The 20,710-nt window shown below is 37.9% G+C and overlaps 1 protein-coding gene across 12 annotated transcripts in view; it reads right to left on the bottom strand.

Annotated features, from left to right (window-relative positions):
- Positions 1-3,936: 3,936 nt before the first annotated feature.
- Positions 3,937-20,710, bottom strand: part of LOC149229371 (galactolipid galactosyltransferase SFR2, chloroplastic-like) — a 99,107-nt gene continuing 82,333 nt past the window's right edge. For all 12 annotated transcript variants that reach the window (XM_089378583.1, XM_089378587.1, XM_089378585.1 and 9 more), the window contains 2 exons: positions 4,856-4,970; positions 3,937-4,336 (listed from right to left, as the gene is read on the bottom strand). In XM_089378583.1, the coding sequence (XP_089234709.1) occupies positions 4,182-4,336; positions 4,856-4,970 (270 nt within the window). In that variant the 3' untranslated portion in view covers positions 3,937-4,181. The remainder of the gene's footprint in view (positions 4,337-4,855; positions 4,971-20,710) is intronic.

Below are 20,710 nucleotides of genomic sequence, written 5' to 3'. Positions count from 1 at the left end.
GAACACATGCCATTCGGGAGGAAGACCTCCCAGGGAAATGAGAGTGAGCTCCCTGCCAGCAATAGCTTCACCAATCGAAAGAACATCATTTTTTATCTCGGTAATCCTCATGAAGTAGGATTGAATATCCTCACCTTTTCCCTTCTTTATATCCTTCAGTTTGTTCTTGAGGAAAAGAATTTGATTTACATTGCTAGATTGAAACATGCCAACGAACCTATCATATATCTCCTTTGATGTATTCAAATCGGAGATGTAAGCAACTAAGTGCTTATGTGAATAGAATCCCTAATGATCTTCTTGGCTTTGACTTCACCCTTCTTGTACTTTGTCTTAGCAATAGCAGGTGCATTTGAAGGAGGTTCCGAAATCTTTCCATGCACATAATCCATGACATCTTGCTCTTCTAAAGTCAAATCAAGAGACATCTTCCATGCATGATAATCAGACTTATCATGAAGCTTATCATCAAACTTGAAGTAGGATGTGGCGGCCATTGAGACTTGTTCTTGATCAGTGACTGCTCCTCTTAATGATTGCTCTTCACTCTTACTTGGGCTTTGTTTTCACCTCAGCTCTAATACCATGTTGATTTTAGAATAACAATGGTATGTTCTATGCTTAGAGCAATTTTACTTCAATTTTCTTTATTAGCCCAATATCATATCCAGTGTAGCAATCACATCAACATGATAATAAAACGCAGATAGAACATAAACAATAATAGTAGAAGACAAGCCAACACAGGAGGACACAAGATATGGCACAAGCCAGGGACAAACCCCAATGTGGGGAAACCCTTGATCAATTCTTCTTATAATTCTTCAAAATTTCAGTATAATTTACAATATTCACTTGCCCAAACTAATCAGTCAAAACAGCAGAAACAGAAAGCCCTAACCAGAAAGTCAACGTTGGTCAACAGGGCTGAAATTGACCTCCAAAACAGCGCGATCAACCTTGGTCAACTCGGCCTCCAACAGCGAGATAAAGCAACCCAAAATAGTCTGAAATTAACCAGTCAAATCTGGTCAACAAAAGTCAACACAACAACCTGAATTAGTGGTCAATGCTGGGTCAAACTTGCCTCGATTTTTGTGCCCAAAACAGTGGCCTACCCAAACAGAAGTCTCCCTCACAAAACCAAAGTCAAACAGGGTCAACGCTAGTCAAAGTCAGCCTCCTAAAATTTTGATCAAATCTGGTCAACACAGCATCTAGAAAAGACAATCTTCCTTTCGCACGTGTGGAGAGAGAGGCCCAGAAATCCGTACCCAATCAAGATGAGAGAGAGAAAGATGAATGAGATGAGATGTCAAAATGAGGAGGCGGCACCTTTTATTTATATGCAACGTTGAAGGCTGAAGGAGCCTAATTTGATCGCTGGTCAAACTTGACAATTTGTCCATAATCAAAATAAATTCATAACTTCATTTGTACATGTCAGAATTCGATGATCTTTAGATCACTCCTACACCTCTCAGAGAGAGGAATCCAAGAAAAATATCAGCTACCTGACAAGAGTTGTTCAAAATGATGTTTGGCCCTAGTTGCCAAATTTAACACATTGTCACCTATAGCAAAAGTCATACCACTACCTCCCTCGACATTTGCATCCTTAATTTGTAGAGAACTTGCAAAATTCAAAGCCAAACTAATCGTGCATTCTATTACCAGATCTATGAGCATTGTACCATCAGATGGTGCCATTATACTCTACTCCTATATAGCTATATAAATGGTCAAAATTCTGCCCCACATTGTCCATACCCTATAGTATCTTCCATCATCACTTTTGTATCTTCCATCATCACTTTTGTCTCACCTCTAGAAATAGTATCTTCCATCACTTTTGTCTCTCACCTCTAGAAATATTTACTCTAATGCTTGAGATGAAACTAGAATTCAAGGAGATATATGTCAAGCTCAAATAGTGAGCTTCAAGGGGGCACAAAAGCTCACTCCTAGAGAGTATGCCAAAAGCTTTCTAGCACCCTATCACCATTTCTAAGGTATGGAGTGGGTGTGAGTGTATGAAGGCCTTCTAGCACCCTATTTGAGCTTCAAGGGGGCACAAAAGCTCACTCCTAGAGAGTATGCCAAAAGCTTTCTAGCACCCTATCACCATTTCTAAGGTATGGAGTGGGTGTGAGTGTATGAAGGCCTTCTAGCACCCTATCACCATTTCTATTACAGGTATGGAATGGGTGTGAGTGTATGGACTTAAATGCCACTTAGGCCCATAGAAATATCTACTCTAATGCTTGAGATGAATTTAAAAATCAAGGAGATTTATCCTGAGGTCAAACGAATCCTATAGTAGTCCTTTCCTATAGTAGTCCTTCTATAACCATTTCTACCTATAGTAGTCCTTTCCTATAGTAGTCCTTCTATAACCATTTCTATAGTAGTCCTTTCCTATAGTAGTCCTTCTATAACCATTTCTATTACAAGTATGGAATGGGTGTGAGTGTATGGACTTAAATGCCACTTAGGCCCATAGAAATATCTACTATAATGCTTGAGATGAATTTAAAAATCAAGGATAATAGTAGTCCTTCTATAACCATTTCTATTACAAGTATGGAATGGGTGTGAGTGTATGGACTTAAATGCCACTTAGGCCCATAGAAATATCTACTCTAATGCTTGAGATGAATTTAAAAATCAAGGAGATTTATCCTGAGGTCACTACTCTAATGCTTGAGATGAATTTAAAAATCAAGGAGATTTATCCTGAGGTCAAAAGAATCCTATAGTAGTCCTTTCCTATAGTAGTCCTTCTATAGTAGTGTAGTGAGCTTCATGAAAGAGCTATTATAGTTAGAGATGAATTTAAAAATCAAAGAGCTTTTATAGTAATGTAGTGAGCTTCATGGAAAAGGCTATAAAAAGATTATGCCAAAACCAGATTTATCCCGAGGTCGAGAGTCCTTCTATAGTAATGTAGTGAGCTTCATGGAAGAGCTTTTATAGTAATGTAGTGAGCTTCATGGAAGAGGCTATAAAAGCTCTCCGACACCCTATATATTAAAAAGATTATGCCAAAACCACAACCTTTCTTGGAAGAAAAACCAGTGCAGTCAATCACGTTGGACATCAACCAATTTAACACTGAAAGCAAAGATGAGTAGAAAGGGTGTACCAACAAGCCAGCCTTCACATCAAGTCAAGCTAACAAGACAGCCTTCACATCAAGTCAAGCTAACTATAAAAGGAGGACGAATTGATGAACATGAAGGTCAAGAGTAAGTATATTCAACCAAAGAAGTTTGTACAACAGCCCGCTTTGAAGCCATAAGAGATAACGTAGAGGTTAAGGGTTAGTTGTATAAATTTGATAGGCAAATATAAGAACTTTCGAACAAAAGGAGCCAATTAGAAAATCTAATGAATGAAGCTATAAGAGATAACGTACAGGTGAAGTGTTAGCTGTATAAATTTGATAGTGAAATTTAAGAACTTTCGAACAAAAGGAGCCCATTAGAAAATCGATAATGAAAAGCTAATCCAAACGTTTTTAAAAGAAATGAAGGACTGGCATCAATGATGTTGCTTTCTCACCAATTAGACTTCTTTTTCATTCCCCAACACTGAACTTCTGCAAAACCGTTAGGCATCCTACATATCATATCAAAGGTCTTGCTTTAATAACCACATCTCAAACAAATCAATCAAAGGGTTACTCAAATCAATTCTAACCACTATAGCACATCCGACATACCAGAAATTTCGCAACTTATTAAACCATGGTACCAGTAAGTGGAGGTGTCGATATTCAACAATAGAGATCAATCCAAATATTTGAAAAATTATTTTTTTTCCCAAAAGGGTCCATGGCATTATCATTTACAAAGACTATCCCCCACCAATCCATTTAATAATAATTCAGAAATTTACATAGTAGTCAATTTTCTTTCTTTCAGTCTTTCCGAATGTTTCATGCAACAGGCATGCTTGACACCTGAAAATTATATTAACGTTCCTTACGTCTAGTGTCTAGCTAGACTGAAACCCTAAAATTAGATTATAATTATTATTATATCTTTTCTATTCTTCAGATTATATTTCTTCTCTATTTTTTGAGATTACAATAATTTATATACACATGATATATGCATAATATATACAAATTAAATCCCTCCCTTTTCAATGTTGAGAATATTTTAAGACCGCTTTAGTTACGATCTCTCTTGCCTTGTGGATATCATGTGCGGTGCCCTGCATATCCATCTCATAGTACGGCTCATTGGATCTTGTAATCCATCTGGTCTATAGTGACCGAACCTCCAATCCTTTTTAACAAATGGCCTTTGTACTCGGTTCTCCAACCCACCTGCGTGACAACCATTTTGAGTATCGTAAATAACACAAAATGAGTAAGAAATCTTCTACTGCTATTCAAAATCAAGTTTCTCTATAAACCCTGGTTTAAAGGATATAATTCAACCAATCCGATTTAATTTAACCAAGAAAAAAAAATTATTCATGTAATTTATTTGGAGATAGAATGTCTATACAATGCAGATTGAGATCTTCAAAAATCCTTAGTCAATTAACTGGAGGGTTAGGAAGCTGAAAGTGTTTGATTCAATATTTTATAGCACCAATTAGCCATTAGTTATATTAAAATTGATGTATCTTATTTCTTTCTAGTTCTACTGGGCTTAATTTGTCCATAGTTTATGGAGAATAGTAAATTGATGCCTCGTAAACCACCTGTCTCACAGTTGTCATTCATGTGGAATTATTGGGTATGTGTATGTTGTCATTCATGTGGAATTATTGGGTGTGTATATGTTGTCATTCATGTGGAATTATTGGGTGTGTGTGTGTGAGGGGTAGAGAGAAACACCTTGAGCGTCTGGCCCAAAGCAAATGAGGTGGTTGTTCCCTTGCTCTATTGCAGTTTGCAGTTCAGCCCAAGCTTTATTCCTTTGTCCCTTGGATATTGATCCAGACTTAGCAACCTGCAAGCAACAGTTTCAGCATCAGTTTCAGCGTTCAAAATGCCAGTGGCATCCACACGCTATCATATTATCTTTATCTTTACCAAAAGCCCATTGACAGTTTTGGAGATTCCGCACACAAGGTAGCCTGAAACTAGAGCTACTCCACAAGGATGGGTACTCATCTTACGGGTGTCAAACATCAAAATGATTATCATTAGTGAATACACATCTAACAGAAAGTTTCATTCATTTAAAGAATGGAATGAACATGCTTACTGGCATATATGTTAATAAGTGTGCAGAGAGATACTCCTTAATGCAATCTGAATGTATGCACGAACAGCACAACAAAGGCAAAATAATGATAAAACTTCCGAAGAGAACACGGAAACGATAATGTTATTCAGTCATCAGAGATTTTTACAAATCACGTGTATACACGAATAGTGTTGATGAACGGACTCCCAACAGTCATCTGCACACTATCTTGCTATCACTACCTTTGCCAAAAAGCCAGTCGTAGTTTCTTGGTTGCACATTAGGTAGCCTCAAACTGGAGCTCCCCCACAACAATGGGAACACATCTTACCGGTGTCAACAACGAAATGAATATCACTAACGAATACACATCTAACAGAACGTTCCATTCATTTAAATGAAGGAATAAACAAGCATACTGGCATTGTATGTTATAAACACGCAGAGATGCTCCTTAATGCAGTCAACAACGAAATGAATACCACTAATGAATACACATCTAACAGAACGTTCCATTCATTTAAATGAAGGAATAAACAAGCATACTGGCGTTGTGTGTTATAAATATGCAGAGACGCTCCTTAATGCAGTCAACAACGAAATGAATATCACTAATGAATACACATCTAACAGAACGTTCCATTCATTTAAATAAAGGAAAACAACGAAATGGGTATCACTAATGAATACACATCTAACAGAAAGCTCCATTCATTTAAATAAAGGCATAAACATGCATACTGACATATAAGCTATAAACGCGCTGAGAAATACTACTCCTTATCGCAGTCTGAATGTATGCATTAACAGCAAAACAAAGCTAAAATAATGATAAAAACTGTTGGAGAACACGGAAGCAATATATTTATTCACTCATCACAGTCTTTTTACAAATAATATGATACGTACAGTCTACACATGAATTTTATTAATGAATGGAATCCCAATAGTCATGAAGTCAAAGGTCCGCGGCTGAATTGATGTGTTTTATATCAAGTGTAAAATCTGGTAACAACTTGTCACTGCTGTAGGCCAGGATGTGAGAGAGTGATTATCAAACCTATTACAGCAAACGCAATGTTTGGTTGAGCACACACCAATGAATATAATTAAAATTCCAAGTTCCGACGACACTTTGATATCACATATCACACACGTTTTCCGTCTCTTTTCGGTTTGACGATTTGTTTCCCTCAATAACTGGAGACTCTATTCCACTGGGATGGTTACTAGCTTGCACATCTCCATGTGAAACTGTCCAAGTATATTCATTCACGGTACTTCCTTTGATTAATGTGTGGGGTCTTCTTCCTGTCCCACTGCAAATGAATACAATAGTGTATATTGCCATAATCGATCTTCTTAAATTTGGATTGACGACTTGCTTTTGTTTGATTCAAAATTGTTAAATCATTGCCATGTAGTATGGCATTATCTGCATACAAAGCAATAATAACATGACTTCCAATGTCGGCATAGAAATTGCAATCCTCATTACTTTACTTAAAATCATCGTCTGTAAAGCATGCATCGACTCTTTGATACCATGCTTGGGATGATTGCACAAGTCTAGATAAAAAATTCTTCAATTTGCAAACCAACACCTCAGCTCCAACGAAAAACCTTTCTGGTTGATCCATGTGTATTTCCTCCTCTATTTCTCTATCGAGGAACACAATAATTACACTCAAAGTTGCAGAGGCCAATGTCACTTGATTATATGTTGTTTTCACAACTGGAGTATGTATCATGGTAATCAATTCTTTCAAATTAAAAAGTACCCTTTGTAACCAATTGAGATTTGTATCAATAAATGGTACCATCAAATTTAAACTTTTGTTTGACTATCCATCTGCAGTCAATTATCTTCCATCCAGGTGGAAGTGTAACCAGAGCACATGTATGGATTTCATTGAGTGATTCATGTTCTTCATCTAATGCTCTTCTCTAATCAGAAGCTTTAGGACTTTCTAGTGCCTCCTTTTAGACAGGTTTGGTTGATCTGGCTTTTACTTCATAATATCCTAGTGCAACTTTTTGGGCTTTCAGTGAAGGTTTGATTCCTCTGCCTGATCAGTGAAGTACTTGTGACATAACAGTTTAGAGGCTTAAGCTTAATCCTTTAATTCCATGGAGTCTTCATCTGAAAAAATGTTTTTCAGCATCTGATAGTCTAACTCCATCTCCTTCAGTGGGCCGCAACTACAACATTGGACTGGCTAAAATTGCCACCATGGAGCATCATATATAGTTTCTTCACCAACTTTTAATCACTTATTCAGGTCTAATTCCCATGAAAAATAGCTTCTCCACCATATATACAGTTCTTTTAATAGCAATAAAGTGCATAATCATTTTATCTTTATCTATTCTGTAGCAAATTGAAATTACCCTCACAATTTTCGACCTTGGTGTCCTATTACAGCAAAATCTAGTACATAGTGCAAAGCCTCACTAGGTGACCCAGAGAATGTGCAACCCAACAAGGACCCGCAGCTGACCGCAGAAAGGGAATTAACCCTAAAAACAACGGGCTACTCTAAGATCCTACCTGTTTTGACTTAGTCTTTAGGATTAGAGATAACTTCTTACTTTATAGCTTGATAGAACTCATAGGAAGAAAGTAAGTATGCTTAGCTCCTGAGATTAACCCTTGCTTCATCCTAGCTAGGGACTCGTCATTTTCACTCTTATCTATCTTTAGGATTTCTCTACGTTCATAGAGAGATCTTGCTCCTCGAGCCTGGCTATTGGGCTTTGCAGGAAGAAAACCCGGCCATCCTTCTTCACCCGGCCAGCAGCTTACGTCCAGAACAATCGGGCAAAAGAATCAATCTCAATCGGGAGATAGGAAGATAGGGCGCCGTTCTATTCTTCGCAAGAGCGGCACCCCCCAGCTAATAGTGGGATCGGTTTGATCCGCTTCATTCATGGTAGGCTCGGCTCTATTTTCATTGCAGAGCCAGGTATAGATGGTGACATCGTAGCATGATCCAAGCTGATCGGTCCTAGGAGCCCAGTCGAATATGGAATTAGGAGGACCAACTAGATATGCAATATAATATAGTAATAATTGTAGACATACATACGGTTTCTTTCAGCAATAGTAATGGGTGGAGTGTTTAACTGGCACGTTACCATTCGTTTGATGCATTCCTTTGTAACTTATTCTCAACTGGTAGAATATGAAGATAATGAGCTACATATATGTATAGATATGTATGCTTTTAAAGGCATGCGATTATTGGATCAACCATGGATAGATGGGATCTGTTCCCACTTGTGGTTGTTTTCAATGACGACTAGAGGCAGATGGGAACATGTGCAAGGGAACTAGAAGGAACAGCGCCACTAACCGAACCAAGGATGAGATGATGGGTCACCCAACAAGGAAAAAACACATAAGGTCAACAACTTGCAGGGCACACAAAGACAACGCAATGAATGGGGTTGCTAGCAGAGCAGGAATGCCCCGAGTGAGTATACCTCAGCCCATAGGGGTTAGTAGACCTCAGGCCCATCTGGCATCGTATCAGCAGCACATAGCGGCACTCATAGCATGGGAGATGGCCGGATAGAGAGAACCACATCCCATAGACATAGAAAGGAAGGAGTTCACTACTCGAGATGACCCCTGTCACCTCACTAATTACTCCTCTCATTTCATGATGGACAGAATCTAATGCAAGGAAGGCTTCCCTAGTAGGGCTTAGGAATCAAATAAGCCAAGGAACTAAGTGTCCCCTGTTGCCACTCCTTTCAGGAGGAGTTCAGCTAGTAAATTTTGAACAGAGCAGTTTATGGCATAGCATTGCCTATCTTTATGGTCTGGTTGTACTCTTATTTTTGGGTACTTTCAAGTTTCCCAAAGCAATACACATTGTTGGAAATATTACCAATACTGAGAGGGAGGGGAGGTGAATCAGTATTGGACACTATTAACCATTGTTTAAAACTTCAAAGACAACATGCAAATAATACTTATCAACAACACATTAATTTACATATAAAATTTATCTTAAATAGTTTCAATGTTTACAAGTACCAACTTGAAAGAGGCAACAACCCCCTAGTTTACCAACACCTACTTGAAGGAGGCAACAACCCCCTAGTTTACCAGCACCTACTGGAAGGATGCACCAACCCCCTAATTTACAGGCTTCAACCTGAAGGAAGCTACAACTCCATTGCCTTGCTCCACCTTGCCACCCTTGTTTTAATAAAGAGAAATAAACAATCTCGTACTGGGGATATTGGCCCTCTCAAATACACTACACAGAAAAACAAAACAAAACAAAACAAAACTACAGTAGTACCTCTTATCCTGTTGAATATTGTAGCTATGGTCAGTCTTCAAAATGTTTCATTTAAACTTGTAATGATGAAATATAAATTATATTTGTAGAAGAAAATTTATATGAAGCATGTTCTTCATGCTTTTAAGAAAAAAGAAAATATTTATTGATTTTTATATTCAAAAGAAAATTTATGAAAGGCGTGTTCTTCATGACCTTTGCAAAAGAAAATTTGAATTTTTGCCTCCACAAGAGACCAAGTCGGCCCTCCAAGTCATCATGTTGGCCTGCCCAAGGAGACACCCATTCGCATCATGTAACTAGGTTTGGTCTTCATAATGACATATGTAATCATGATTTTATGTATTTGATGTAAAGAGGAAAATAAAATTATTATTATTATTCTTGAGGAATGGGTTTCATGCTCAAGGTTATTTGATTTATAGGTCAACCACCCATTGAGTGCTTCTAGGGCTTGTCTTTGAGTCAACAAGTCAAATTGAGTCATTGTCATGTATGGAAGACCCTTTTGGGCATGTTACATATTGTAAAGAAAATTTATTTGAGTCAAAGTTAGAGTCAAAGACCCTCCAAGACCTTGTCATAGTGCTACAAACAAGTCGGCCTTCAAAAGGAGCAAGTCAGCCTACCTAGAGGGACAAGTCAGCCTATTAGGGCACTCAAGGAAGCCTATAAATAGAAGTATTTAGCCTCATTCAAAGAGCACCCATTCAAGCATCAAGAAGTTCAAAAAAAAACCAAGGAGAGGTGACCTAAAAGCCAGCAAAGGAAGAGAAGACTTCAAGAAGAAAGAGCCTGAAATTTGACGATTGTTTTAGGGTTGAAATTCCTCACACGTGCGAAGAAGTTTGGGTACTATTTGTTGCAGTAGAAGCTGAATTATTGCAATCGCAATAGGACGCTAAAACAAATAAAGAGGTATTATTGTGTAAATCGAGTTGCAGGAGAAGAAGTTGTTATTCAAACAAAGGAGAGAAGAGGAAAAAATCACCATAAAACCTCACACATGCCATCTAGGGTTTCTGCAGTAGGGGCCGAGAATTGCAGGTTGAAATTACAGTCCAAGGTTGAAAGTCCGAAGTCTAGGTCGAAGGAGAGATTGCAGTTGCTACAAGGCTAGATTGACTTGGTTTGACTCTGTTTCAGCAGAAGCCAAATTATTGCAATCACAATAGGAGGCTAAAACAAATAAAAGAGGTACTATTGTGTAAACTGAGTTGCGGGAGAAGTAGTTGTTATTCAAACAAAGGAGAGAAGAGGACAATCACCATAAAACCTCACACATGCCATTTTGGGTTTCTGCGATAGGGGCCAAAAATTGCAGGTTGAAATTGCAGTCCAAGGTTGAAAGTCCGAAGTCTACGTCGAAGGAGAGATTGCAGTTGCTACAAGGCTAGATTGACTTGGTTTGACTTTGCTAGAAGAGGAAAAGGTTGACTTGGTCTTGGAGGAATCTTGGTCAAAGGGCAAAGGTCTTGGAATTCGTCATTTGAAGTTCTATAAGAAAAGAAGAGTTCTTGTGGGTTTTCCTCTCAAAAGGAGAGGTTTTCTCCCTGGATGATACTTATATCTTGTGTCGTCTTGTCTCGTTATTCTTTATTTTTTGATAGTTGTTTGATGATAAGAACACTAAATATAATCAAAGTGAAAGAATAAACTAATCAAGTTAAGTAAATATACATCACAAGCAGTGATGAAAGTAAGAGAAATCACCTAATCTAACTTCCAGAAGTTTGGGTACTATTTGTTGCAGTAGACGCTGAATTATTGCAATCGCAATAGGAGGCTAAAACAAATAAAAGAGGTATTATTGTGTAAACCGAGTTGCAGGAGAAGAAGTTGTTATTCAAACAAAGGAGAGAAGAGGACAAAATCACCATAAAACCTCACACATGCCATCTAGGGTTTCTGCAGTAGGGGCCGAGAATTGCAGGTTGAAATCGCAGTCCAAGGTTGAAAGTCCGAAGTCTAGGTCGAAGGAGAGATTGCAGTTGCTACAAGGCTAGATTGACTTGGTTTGACTCTGTTTCAGCAGAAGCCAAATTATTACAATCACAATAGGAGGCTAAAACAAATAAAAGAGGTACTATTGTGTAAACTGAGTTGCGGGAGAAGTAGTTGTTATTCAAACAAAGGAGAGAAGAGGACAATCACCATAAAACCTCACACATGCCATTTTGGGTTTCTGCGATAGGGGCCAAGAATTGCAGGTTGAAATTGCAGTCCAAGGTTGAAAGTCCGAAGTCTACGTCGAAGGAGAGATTGCAGTTGCTACAAGGCTAGATTGACTTGGTTTGACTTTGCTAGAAGAGGAAAAGGTTGACTTGGTCTTGGAGGAATCTTGGTCAAAGGGCCAAGGTCTTGGAATTCGTCATTTGAAGTTCTATAAGAAAAGAAGAGTTCTTGTGGGTTTTCCTCTCAAAAGGAGAGGTTTTCTCCCTGGATGATACTTATATCTTGTGTCGTCTTGTCTCGTTATTCTTTATTTTTTGATAGTTGTTTGATGATAAGAACACTAAATATAATCAAGTGAAAGAATAAACTAATCAAGTTAAGTAAATATACATCACAAGCAGTTAACAAAGTAAGAGAAATCACCTAATCTAACTTCCCCTAGATTTCTCAACATGGTATCAGAGCTAAGGTGACAAGACAAGAAAAGGCAACTTGTAGAAGGACCATCAAAAGGAATATCAAGAACAGTCAAGGCATCAAAGAGGACATCGAACCATTAAGAAGGCATGCATAAGAGTCGAGCAATCTAAGCAACACCAAGGAGAACCATTCATCACATCACAAGGATCATCACAACTCAAAAAGAAGACGACCTCAAGACTCTACTTTCAAGTACCCTACCTCCACTCAATGAAAGAAGGACCCTACATTTTGAAGCACCTTGGGAAGCCTCCACATTCTACATTATCGTCCAAGGAAGTAAGAAGCGTTGTCATAATAATCAAATACATCAAGGTGATCTCCCTCTTATTAAAGCAAGGATCACATCTCAAGCATATTTGAAGAAAGACACCTCTAGAAAAAGAACTATTGTCATCTTCAAGGGAGCTATCCTCGTCAACCATCATCAAAATCAAAGAAGGCATCAAGTTGAAGATATCATTATCAAAGGAGCATCTTCACTTGACAAGTACCTTTATATCTATGTTTGAATCTACTATTAAAATGGCTTCATTCTACAAGGAGAGCAATAAATTGGTTCATCAAATTTCCTTCCAGGGAAGAAGAGGACAGATTTAATCCTCATAGAAAATGAAGTCATTGGACATGTTAAGGGTTCAATTGTCAAACCACCAATAGAAGAAGTTCAAGCTCTAGCAATATATGAAAAAGGGAAATAAGGGTTCAAAGAATCCTTATAGAATCAATCAAGGGTCTCCTCATCCCTTATGTGGCAAAGTTGGAAGATTCAAAAGAAATCTATGATAAGTTGGTAGAACTATTCTCTGTAAGCACTGCAGGAGAAGTTATATCCTTGAGAGCCGAGTTATACAAGATGAAAGTATCAAAGGAAGAAGGGACAGCCTCATATCTTATGAGGGTGTCACAAATACGAAACCAACTACAAGAGTTGGGGGAAATAATGTCCGACAAAGAAATGACCACTGTTGTGCTCAATGCACTACCTGATGAATAGGGCAACTTTGTATCAAGCATCTATGGAAAGAAGGAAGCCACCCCATTCAATGAACGTAAGATTGAAGAAACCAGGTTGAAAGAAAAAGGCAATGTGGGATCAAATGAACATGTTCAAGCATTTCCTTCCATGGTTAGGAGAAAAGGAAAGTTTGGGAAGTTTGGTCCTCATAAAAAGAAGAAGATCAATATGTCAAAGATCCAAAACTATGGTTGTCAAGAATATGGGCATTTCAAGAGAGATTGTCCTAAACTCAAGAAGGACAACAAGAAAAGGAAATAAAGGAATAAGCTCATCTCACCGACGAAGTGGAAGAACCTAAGAAGAAGAAATCAAATAAGGAGGAAGTGAAAGATCTCTACTATGACTGAGATAATCTCCTTCACTTAGTTCTTTTCAATTTTAGATAGCTATCATGGTAGGAAGCATTGTAAGTATGATAGGATGCATCATATTTGAAGATGGCATCGTATCAAAATCATACGATTGAAGCAAGAGCTCACTACATCATTATAGCAGCTTGAAAGGATAGTTGAAGTAGAAGTCTACATGGTTGTAGCAGTCATTACGATGGAAAGGAAGTAGCTCAAGGTATCCTCATTGAAAGCATGAAAAGACAACCAAAATAGTAGCATATATGGTTGGAAGAAAGTCATCTAGCAAGATAGAAACAAATCATCATACATCATCATCATTAAGAAGGAACATTTTCAAGATGAGGATAATCAAGACCCTCTATTGGAATCTTCATTAGTGTTCAAAGATTTCTCTTACTTTGATAACTACTTGTGATGTCTTTTTACTTAACTTGATTAGCTTCTTCTTTTAACTTTATTATTATTGTGTTCTTATCATCAAAGAGCTACCAAAACAATAAAGAACAATGAGACAAGAGGACACAAGATATAGGCGATCAGCAAAGGCCAAAACCTTTCCACTTGAGAGGAAAACCCACAAGAACTCTTCTCTTCATATAGAACTTCAATTGATGAATTCCAAAACCTAAGACCCTTGTTAAAGTCCCCTCCGAGACCAAGTCAATCCTTCCTTCTTAATGAGCTTTCTTTCTAGCAACTTGACCCCAGCGACTTTTGCAACTTTGACCCCTAGTTGCTTCTTCTGCAATTTCGACCCCCAATAGATTCTTTTGCAATTTCAATCCCCAACAGCTTCTTTTGCAAAAGCCCTAGATTGCACATGTGAGATGAATTTACCTCCTTTCCTTCTTCGCTTGGATAGCCTTCTCCTTCTTGAGTACTCGGCTTGCAAACTTAATCTCTTTCACACCTAATTTCAGTCTCCTAAGGTAGCTGCAATTTCGGTCTTGTTGCTTCAATTGGTGCCCTAACTCTTTTGCACATGTGAAGGATATTAGCCCAAAACATTTCCAAAAACTTCACTTTTTCCTTCTCTCTCTTTGCTAAATATTATGCTTCCTTATTCGTCCTCTTTTCTTCTTAGATCGAACTACTTGAGACCTGGATGGATGATATACAAATGAGGTCGAAGTCTTCTTATTTATAGGCTTCTTTCTAGGTCGAATTGTTGCCTTTAGTCCGACTTGTTCACTCAAGAAGGCCAACTTGATCTTTTGATGATGACAAGGTCTTGGAGGGTCTGTTTGACATTTTTTACTTTATACAAATTTTTCCCAAATGGGTCTTCCATACATGACAATGACTCAATCGACTTGTAGACTCAATGACAAGCCCTAGAAGCACTCATTGGGTGGTTGACCTAAAAATAAATTTCCCTTGAGCATGAAACCCATGCCTCAAGAATAACAATAACAAATTTAATTTTCTCTCTACAACAAATACATAAAATTATGATTACATGTGTCATTATGAAGACTGAACCTAGTTACATATTTCAACACCCCCTCTTAACTAGGGGGGTATTCATAATCCATACAAGGTACTTGGACATTCCCACACTGAAGAATTCTCATAAGAAGAGTCGGATTGGTAAGCCATCTCATAAACTACTTTCTTAACTTATCCCAAAGCATCTCTTCATACCAACCAACATTGTCACATAACAAGGCCTTGACTAATAGCTCTATCTCTCCACAAGATGAAAGCACAATGTTGGCGAGACCAATCACTGATAGACACCAGCATCATTGTCTCTAAAGGCACATACCCCACCCGGGTGTTCACAGGGTATGTCCTTTTAGGACAATTCCTATATCTTGGAATAACACATCCTTAAGGTATTTCCTCTTTGACTACTCTTATCTTGGATGCCCTACCTCATCCTCAAAGAGCATCAGAAGTAGTGTCAAATGCTTACCCAATCCACCATTATTTCTTCACAGTATGAAGACAAGAATGATGTGTCTATCTCTCCCTCTAAACTAGGGAAGATATAATCATTCCTATAAAAGGAATATACCCAAGCTCCCTCTTATCCAGGGACTTGTCTAAGCTCCCTCTTATCCAGGGACTTGTCTAAACTCCCTCTTAACCGGGGACTTGATTCCAAGCTCCCTCTTAACTAGGGACTTTTTTCCAACAACAACTTTCTGCTCTTTGGTGGAGATCATGGTACCTTCAACTACTTGTATAGCTCCTCCTTTCGATGTCATGAATTTTTATCTTCATCATTGTGAAGCCTTCATCTTCTAGGTTTTTCTTCGTAGGGCATCGACCATCCATCACTTTCCTTCACGAACCATATTAGTCATGTAATCCTTCTCTTCATTGGAAAGTGATCTTCTAGTCTACATCTGGTTTTTCTTCATCTAGCTACCTTTTTCCAAGTCATGTTTCTTTCAAGATCTTCCATCCATTCTCGGTTGTAGGTGACATCTACAACTCTCCTTTGGTAGCCTTGTTTAACGCAACCAGATATTGTTCAAAATTCAAAATGAACATCAATCAAAGTTACCTTTTTATGATGGCCTTTCATCATGACATCAGTTGCTTGCAACATCAACATCCTGTATATTCATAAACACATCTCCAAGACTTTCAATGTCAAGGGTATCCTTCCTTTACAGACCTTATCAGGGTCTTCATACCTTCTCTATGGAGATGTCATAGCCAATTCTTTTAGCCTTTAGATGTTGATTTCTTATCTTTTCTTACATGACTATAATTGCATCTTTCACAATCTCTTCTTTCTTTCTTCACATATTGCTCCTCGGGAACTTCCATCCATGGTTCCTTCATCTTTGTCAACCACCTCATATTCCATATGAGAACATATTATGGTGATTTCATCTTGTCAATATGTGAACCATGCCTTGATGCATCTTTCTAAAGGAAGAGATCCTTCTTTTTTGATCATGCTCATGAGATAGAGCATTCACTCATGTTATCTACAACTATATGATGACATGACTTAATCTATCAAATACATGCATACATACCTCTTTTCTTCATTTGGTTATCTAGACTTCCTTCGGTAGTTTCCTTTCCTTGCTTGAAAGTAGTTCAGCTATGTTGCACTTCTATGTCATCATACCATCATCCTTCTAACTAATAGATCCCATACACAGTGGAATGATCAACGAGACGCTTCTTCCAAGTAGAGGTGAACCTTCTAATGAAGCTTCGAACAGAGGATCTTGATTATCTTCATCCTGCAAATACTCCTCCCTAATGATGATGATGTATGATGAATTATTTTTATCTTCTATCATGCTAGATGACTTTCTTTCAATCATATATACTACTTATGCTTTCAATGAGGTAACCAAGAGCTACTTCCTTTCTATGATGATTGTTACAACCATGTAGACTTCTATTTCAACTATTCTTTCAAGCTTCTATAATGAGCTCTTGCTTCAATCGTATGCTTCTAATATGATGCCATCTCCTAATCGTATGCATCCTATCATACTTACAATGCTTTCTACCATGATAGCTATCTTTCACAAAAACTAAAAAGAATTAAGTGAAGGAGATTATCTCAGTCATAGTAGATATCTTTCACTTCCTGCTCCTTTGATTTCTTCTTCTTAGTTTCTTCCACTTCTTCAGTGACATGGGCTTCATTCCTTTCTTTCCTTTTCTTGTTTTCCTTCTTGAATTTAGAACAAACTCTCTTGTAATGCCCATATTCCTAACAACCATAGCATTGGATCTTTGACATATCAATCTTCTCCTTTTTCTGAGGACCAAAATTCCCAAACTTTCCTTTCCTCCTAGCCATGGCAGCAAATGCTTGAACTTGTTCACTTGGTCAAACATCACATTTTGCTTTTAACCTAGTTTCTTCAATCTTACACAATGACCAAAGTTCACTGAATGGGGTGGATTCCTTCTTTCCATAGATGTTTGATACAAAGTTGCCCCATTTATCAAGTAGTGCATTGAGCACCGCGGTGGTCATTTCTTTATCGAACATTATTTCCCCCAACTCTTGCAGTTGGTCTCGTATTTCTGAAACCTTCATAAGATATGAGGTTATCCCTTCTTCCTTTGATAACTTCATCTTATATTAGCACATTTCTCAAATATATTACTTCTCTTGCAGTACTTACGGAGAATAATTCTATCGATTTGTCATAGATGTCTTTTGACTTTTCCAATTTTGCTACATAGGGGATGAGATAATCCTTAATTGATTTTATAAGGATTCTTTTAGCCCTTATTTCCCCCTTCATACACTTTTCTAGAGATTGAGTTTCTTCCTTTGGCGGTTCAGCAATTAAACCCTTAACATGTCCAATGACTTCATTTTCTATGAGGATCAAATATGTCCTCTTCTTCCATGCAAGGAAATTTGATGACCCAAACAATTTATTGCTCTCCTTGCACAATGAAGTCATTTTAAAAGTAGATTCAGTCATAGATATAAGGACACTTACTTGTCAAGTGAAGTTTGAAAGTAGATTCAGTCATAGATACAAGGACACTTGTAAAGTGAAGATGATCCTTTGATGGTGATATCTTCAACTTGACGCCTTCTTTATTTTGATGATGATGTTTGCGTCCTTGAAGATGACAATGCTTCTTCTAGAGATGTCCTTCTTCAAATATGCTTGTGGTGTGATCCTTTCTTCGGAGAGAGGGAGATCACCTTGATTCTTTTGATGATATGGTAATACTTCTTTTTGAGTGGAGCAGGGGGCATTGAGATATTCTTCTCCTTGAGATGATGATTGTAAAAAGTGTGATCTTCCCAAGAATGCTTTAAGTGTGTACCCTTCTTTGGATGAGCTATGGTTTTGAGGTTTTCTATGATATTCCTTAGTTCCTTCCTTAATACTGAATCCCTTCTTGATGGTTCAAAGCCTTTACCTTTCTTGATATTCCTTTTGATTGTCCTTCTTCAAGCTGCATTTCCTCGTCTTGTCACCTTAGCTCTGATACCATGTTGAAAGACTTCTCTTACTTTGATAACTGCTTGTGATGTCTTTTTACTTAATTAGCTTCTTCTTTTAACTTGATTATTATTGTGTTCTTATCATCAAACAGCTACCAAAATAATAAAGAACAATGAGACAAGAGGACACAAGATGTAGGCGATCAGCCAAGGCCAAAACCTCTCCACTTGAGAGGAAAACCCACAAGAACTCTTCTCTTCTTATATAACTTTAATTGACGAATTCCAAGACCTAAGACCCTTGTCAAAGTCCCCTCCAAAACCAATTCAATCCTTCCTTCTTGATGAGCTTTCTTTCCAGCAACTTGACCCCAAATAATTCTGTAACTTCGACCCCCAGATGCTTCTTATGCAATTTCGATCCCCAATAGCTTCTTTTGCAGAAACCATAGATTGCACGTGTAAGATGAATTTACCTCCTTTCCTTCTTCACTTGGATAGTCTTTTCCTTCTTCAGTACTCGGCTTGCAACCTTAGTCCCTTTCACAATTGATTTCGGTCTCCTAAGGTCATTGCAATTCTGGTCTTGCTGCTGCAACCAATGCTCTAGCTCTTTCACACGTGTGAAGGATATTAGCCCAAAAACAGTTCCAAAAACTCTACTTTCTCCTTCTCTTTCTTTGCTAAGTATTCGGCTTCCTTATTAGTCCTCTTTTCTTCTTAGATCGAACTACTTGAGAGTTGGATGGATGATAGACAAATGAGGTCGCAGTCTTCTTATTTATAGGCTTCTTTCTAGGTTGAATTGTTGGCCGACTTGTTCACTCAAGAAGGTTGACTTGATCTTTTGATGATGACAAGGTCTTGGAGGGTCTATTTGACATTTTTGACTTTACACAAATTTTCTTTACAAGGTGTAACATGCCCAAATGGGTCTTCCATACATGACAATGACTCAATTGACTTGTAGACTCAATGACAAGCCCTAGAAACACTCAATGGGTGCTTGACCTAAAAATAAATTTCCCTTGAGCATGAAACCCATGCTTCAAGAATAACAATAATAAAATTATTTTTCTCTTTACAACAAATACATAAAATTATGATACATATGTCATTATTAAGACCAAACCTGGTTACATATTTCAACAATTAGAAGGTTCACCTCTACTTGGAAGAAGCGGATGTCTCGTTGATAGTCAACATTCCACCTTGCATAGGATCCATTGTTTAGAAGGATGATGTTATGATGACAAAGGAGTGCAGCATATCAAGATGGTTGACTGTTGAGAGAATATTTTGTGAAAGATGCAACTACAGTCACGTAAGATAAGATAAGTGATCAACATCCGATAACAAGAAAGATTAGCGATGACATCTCCATAAGAAAGGATATGAAGACCTTGATAAAATCTGTAAAGGAAGGAGACCCTTGACATTAAAAGTCTTGGAGATGCGTTTATCAATGTGCGTGATGTTGACATTGCAGCAGCAGATGTCATGATAAAAGGCTATAATAAAAGGTAACTTTCATTTGATGTTCCTTTTTTTATTTTGAATAACATCTAGTTGGGTTGAAACAAGGCTACTGAAAGAGAGTTTTAGATGTCAGCTACAACTAGTACTCATGAGAATGGATGGAAGATCCTGAAAGAAACATGACATGGAAGAGGTGGTTATGTGAAGAAAAGCCAGATGTGGACTAGAGGATCATTTTCTGACGCAAAGAAGATGACATGACTATTGGTGCAACACTATGGTTCGTTGAAAGGAAAGTGATGGATGGTCGATGCACTACGAAGAAAATTTAGAAGATGAAGGCTCCATAATGAAGAAGATGAAGTTCATGACATCAAAAGGAGGAGCTCTATAAGTAGCTAATAGAACCATGATCTCCACCAAAGAGCAAATAGTTGTTGTTGGTAAGAAGTCCTTAGTTAAGAGGGAGCTTGGACAAGTCCCTAGATAAGAGGGAGCTTGAGTATATTCCTTTTATAGGAATGAATATATCTTCCCTAGTTGAGAGGGAGAGATAGACACATCATTCTTGTCTTCATGTTGTGAAGAAAGAATGGAGGATTGGATAAGCATCTAAGATTGATTATGATACTCTTTGAGGATGTGGTAGGGCATCCAATAGGCAAGAGTAGTCGAAGAGGAAATTTCTTGAGGATGTGTTATTCCAAGATAGGAATGGTCCTAAAACGACATACCCTATGAACACCCGAGTGGGGTATGTGCCTTCAGGGACAATG

This window comes from Pinus tabuliformis, chromosome J (genome assembly GCF_031772625.1).
Source record: "Pinus tabuliformis cultivar Carrire ecotype Pingquan chromosome J, CPIR1, whole genome shotgun sequence".
Classification (NCBI taxonomy): Eukaryota; Viridiplantae; Streptophyta; class Pinopsida; order Pinales; family Pinaceae; genus Pinus; species Pinus tabuliformis.
This window is presented reverse-complemented; position numbering and strand designations above follow the sequence as displayed.